Source organism: Xiphias gladius, chromosome 24 (assembly GCF_016859285.1).
Source record: "Xiphias gladius isolate SHS-SW01 ecotype Sanya breed wild chromosome 24, ASM1685928v1, whole genome shotgun sequence".
In the NCBI taxonomy this organism is placed as follows: Eukaryota; Metazoa; Chordata; class Actinopteri; order Istiophoriformes; family Xiphiidae; genus Xiphias; species Xiphias gladius.
The window spans coordinates 26,391,358-26,396,162 of record NC_053423.1 but is presented as its reverse complement, the minus strand read 5'-3'; the positions used below and the strand labels follow the sequence as shown (position 1 = coordinate 26,396,162).

Below are 4,805 nucleotides of genomic sequence, written 5' to 3'. Positions count from 1 at the left end.
AAACTGAGTCTGTTTTTAAAACTTTGTCAAATGGTTTTAAACCCAACAATAACACAGTAACACAACTTTAAAAAATGTCATTTTTTCATACGTATGTTATTTTTTAAAAAAGATAAAGCTTTTGTAGCAAAACAATTAAATGTTAGAAAAGACATTATGAAAAATCAAAAAAAATAAAACCAAACTTCATGAAAACAAGTATTACCACATCCTGATCAATACCCCGATCAACTGATTGATCCATTGATAAACAGCATGATCAGAGTGATCCAAGTCCCTGCTTGAGTCAGTCAGAGCATTTCCATAGAGAGCCACTTTGCATCAGCAGCACCATGCTCCAGTGCTCTGGGAGAGTTTATAGTCCTGAGAGTTGAAGACTGGATGACTGACAGCTGTCCTTCATGACAACAGAAGCCACGGAAATCCTCCTCATCAAGAAGATGACGCTGACCTCCGTCCTCATCTGGACTCTCCTCTGCTGCTGCTTCACAGGTAAAGTCCAGAGAATCCAACTCCTCTCCTCTATCAATGTCCGTCCCTCTGAAATCAAGCCGACAAAACCGTGACGCTGCTTCATGTTTCTGTCTCTGTGTCCTCAGAGTCCAGAGGCCAGGTCACAGTGACTCAGCCTGGAGCAGTGAGCTCTGCTCTGGGAGGCTCCGTCGCCATCAAATGTAGGACCAGTCAGGATGTTTATGTGGCTAGCAACTACCACATTTTAGCCTGGTACCAACAGAGAGATGGAGAAACTCCTAAACTACTTATTTACACTGCTACCACTCGAGCATCAGGGATTCCAGGTCGTTTTACAGGCAGTGGATCAAACTCTGACTTCACTCTGACCATCAGTGGAGTCCAGGCTGAAGATGCAGCAGTTTACTATTGTCAGAGTTTTCACGTTATCAACAGTCAGTATGTGTTGACACAGTGAAAAAGCATCGTACAAAAACCTCCCTCAGTCAGACTGAAGAGAAACTGAACTGGCTGCCGCAGCTGGAAGCTACTGCAGAGACTGATACAGTTCACTGAGGACACACACACACACACACACAAACACACACCCACAAGCACACACATGCACACACACAGACACACAGCATACACAAACACACACACACACACACACACACACACACACACACACACACACACACACACACACACACACACACCATACGCACACACAATCACACACAAACACACACACACACCGTACAGAGAAAATTTCATGAAGTGGTTTAAACCTGTATCAAAACAAGTTGAATATCAAAACACTGATCTTGGTGGAAATCAAATAACTTTCTTCATCACAGCTTCTCTCCATCCATTCACATCCAGTTTTAGTCACATGTTCTTATCTGACTAGTAAATAAATCAAGAGGAGCCAACCTGAGACAGTGAATGACAAAAGGCCTTGTGATGACCTTTGACCTCAGCTGCACACTGGATCACAGCTATCTCAACTATAGGCTGTGAGAAGAAAATATGACGACACAGATCAGCATCAGAAACCTTCATGATCAAAGACGACACAAACAAAACCCAAACGTCTGTCAGATCTCAAAAAAATTGTCTTAAATATGTGAACTAATAGTATCTGAGTAAAAGCTCAGCATCAACTGAAATCAGAAAAAGGCAAAAGACATAAGCGACTGACTGGATATAACTGTATCTACATGTATATATAACTACAAGTGTATAAACAGCCAAAGCATATGCAGCAACACATTCTCTCTGACATGCAACTCAATAACCCAACAAATACATTTGGACTGAAAGTTAAGTCTTGACCTTGGAAACAGCTGTTGACAAAATCTCTCCAGTCTCTCTCCGTTCAGTATCTGTTGTGGAACTTTCATCTCATTTCACATGATCTTCCTCAGCAGACGGAGTTGTCCAGTTGTCAGTGAAACGCACATGTTCAAATTCCCATTTGTCCACGTTGACCTGGAAGTTAAAAAAATCAACAGGGCAAACTCCATCTGCTGAGGAAGATCATGTAATTTGGTCCAAAGCTCCAGAACTGCTAGTAAGTGGAGCTTGTGTTGAAATGGTTTTGATGGTCAAGCTTGAACTTTCAGTCTCAACTTTTAAGTCAACATGGACGAGACGCTCTTAAAGTTCAGCATGAAAACCTTCAGGAAACTCGCATTACTGCTCACAGCTGTTACTACACGGACTTGAGACAAAGAAATCTGTCCAGCTGCGACTGATGATGACTTCCATCATCTCTACTCTGTCCCAGAGTTGGACCGAGTGTTACTCAAAGGCTGTGCTCAAGTACAAGTCCTGTTACTTTGTCAAAACAAGCATTCAGGTAAAAGTATTCATCAAAGTATCTACTTGAGGTAAAGTACGACAGTATGGACTGAAAAAAACGAATGAGTATCGAGTAATTTAATTAAACAAAAGAGAAAAATTACCAGCACACCACTGTCTTTTCCCTCGTCTTTTACTTGCTGTGGATATGACTGACATCATTTCAACCACACATGGTTTTCCTCAGGTAAAGAAGTGAACACACACCTGTGTGTATGATCGGCTTGTGATGAAATGTCACCTCGTCATCTCCGGTCTAGATCCTCTGCGACATATACACCAGGACAATATTCCCAGTCTGCATCTCTCACCTGTGATCACATGTGAATATTACATTAATATTATACTCTACTACTTACACCAATAAGTAAAGACATGTTTTAAATCACTGTCTGTGCTTGTTTTCTTCTATATTATATTATGATTTGGTAAATAAATCAGAAAATCAGAAATGCATGGACCATGACCAAGAGTGTCAACATGTTACAGTGTCTTTAAACTTTGTTAATTCCAGTAAACATGTCCCAGGTTCCAGGTCCCATCACAAAATGCAAATGTCCACTGCACACAGATGTAATCTCAGCCAGGTACCGGCTCTAATCTCTTCACGATTTACTGATTACATTTTCATGAGAAAGAAAAAGTGCATTTTAAATCTGAACCCTTTTTTCCCCTTCACATCAATCAATGAACAAGCAATACGGTGCCAGTAACAAATAAAAAGTCAAGTCCCGATGACTGACATCTGTCTTTCATGACAACAGAAGCCACGGAAATCCTCCTCATCAAGAAGATGACGCTGACCTCCGTCCTCATCTGGACTCTGCTCTGCTGCTGCTTCACAGGTAAAGTCCAGAGAATCAAACTCCTCTCCTCTATCAACGTCCGTCCCTCTGAAATCAAGCCGACAAAACCGTGACGCTGCTTCATGTTTCTGTCTCTGTGTCCTCAGAGTCCAGAGGCCAGGTCACAGTGACTCAGCCTGGAGCAGTGAGCTCTGCTCTGGGAGGCTCCGTCGCCATCAGATGTAGGACCAGTCAGGATGTTTATGTCTATAGCAACAACCCCCGTTTAGCCTGGTACCAACAGAGAGATGGAGAAACTATTAAACTACTTATTTACTTTGCTACCACTCGAGCATCAGGGATTCCAGGTCGTTTTACAGGCAGTGGATCAAACTCTGACTTCACTCTGACCATCAGTGGAGTCCAGGCTGAAGATGCAGGAGTTTACTACTGTCTGAGTTATCACTATCTCAACAGTAAGAATCTGTTCACACAGAGAAGAAGTGTCGTACAAAAACCTCCCTCAGTCAGACTGAAGAGAAACTGAACTGGCTGCTGCAGCTGGAAGCTACTGCAGAGACTGATACAGTTGACTGAGGTCTCACACACACACACACACACACAGCATACACACACACACACACACACACACACACACACACACACACACACACACACACACACACACACACACACACACACACACACACACACACACCGTACACAGAAAATTTCATGAAGTGGTTTCAACATGTATCAAAACAAGTTGAATATCAAAACACTGATCTTGGTGGAAATAAAATAACTTTCTTCATCACAGCTTCTCTCCATCCATTCACATCCAGTTATAGTCACATGTTCTTATCTGACTTGTAAATAAATCAAGAGGAGCCAACCTGAGAAAATCAATGAAAAAAGGCCTTGTGATGACCTTTGACCTCAGCTGCACACTGGATCACAGCTATCTCAACTATAGGCTGTGAGAAGAAAATATGACGACACAGATCAGCATCAGAAACCTTCATGATCAAAGACGACACAAACAAAACCCAAACGTCTGTCAGATCTCAAAAAAATTGTCTTAAATATGTGAACTAATAGTATCTGAGGAAAAGCTCAGCATCAACTGAAATCAGAAAAACGCAAAAGACATAAGCGACTGACTGGATATAATTGTATCTACATGTATATATAACTACAAGTGTATAAACAGCCAAAGCATATGCAGCAACACATTCCCCCTGACATGCAACTCAAAAACCCAACAAATACATTTAGACTGAAAGTTAAGTCTTGACCTTGGAAACAGCTGTTGACAAAATCTCTCCAGTCTCTCTCCGTTCAGTATCCGTTGTGGAACTTTCAGTTCATTTCACATGATCTTCCTCAGCAGACGGAGTTGTCCGGTTGTCAGTGAAATGCACAAATTCCCATTCCTCCGAGTGTTTCTGGGACTGCTACCACTCGAGCATCAGGGATTCCAGATCGTTTTCCAATCAGTGGATCCAACTCTGACTTCACTCTGTCCATCAGTGGAGTCCAGGCTGAAGATGCAGCAGTTTACTATTGTCAGAGTTATCACTGGCTAAACAGTCAGTGGTTGTTGACACAGTGAAAAAGTGTCGTACAAAAACCTCCCTCAGTCAGACTGAAGAGAAACTGAACTGGCTGCTGCAGCTGGAAGCTACTGCAGAGACTGAT

General features: G+C 42.2%; 2 gene segments (V, D, J or C); both read left to right on the top strand.

The window, feature by feature from the left end:
• The first annotated feature begins 440 nt into the window (after positions 1–440).
• On the top strand, positions 441–931 carry LOC120786505. The segment is given in 2 exon segments: positions 441–492; positions 600–931. Coding segments are annotated over 2 exon segments (384 nt in total).
• A 2,181-nt stretch (positions 932–3,112) lies between these two features.
• Positions 3,113–4,805, top strand: part of LOC120786504 — a 2,919-nt gene continuing 1,226 nt past the window's right edge. Inside the window, 2 exon segments of the V gene segment in view lie at positions 3,113–3,164; positions 3,272–3,612. Of these exon segments, the coding sequence occupies positions 3,113–3,164; positions 3,272–3,612 (393 nt within the window).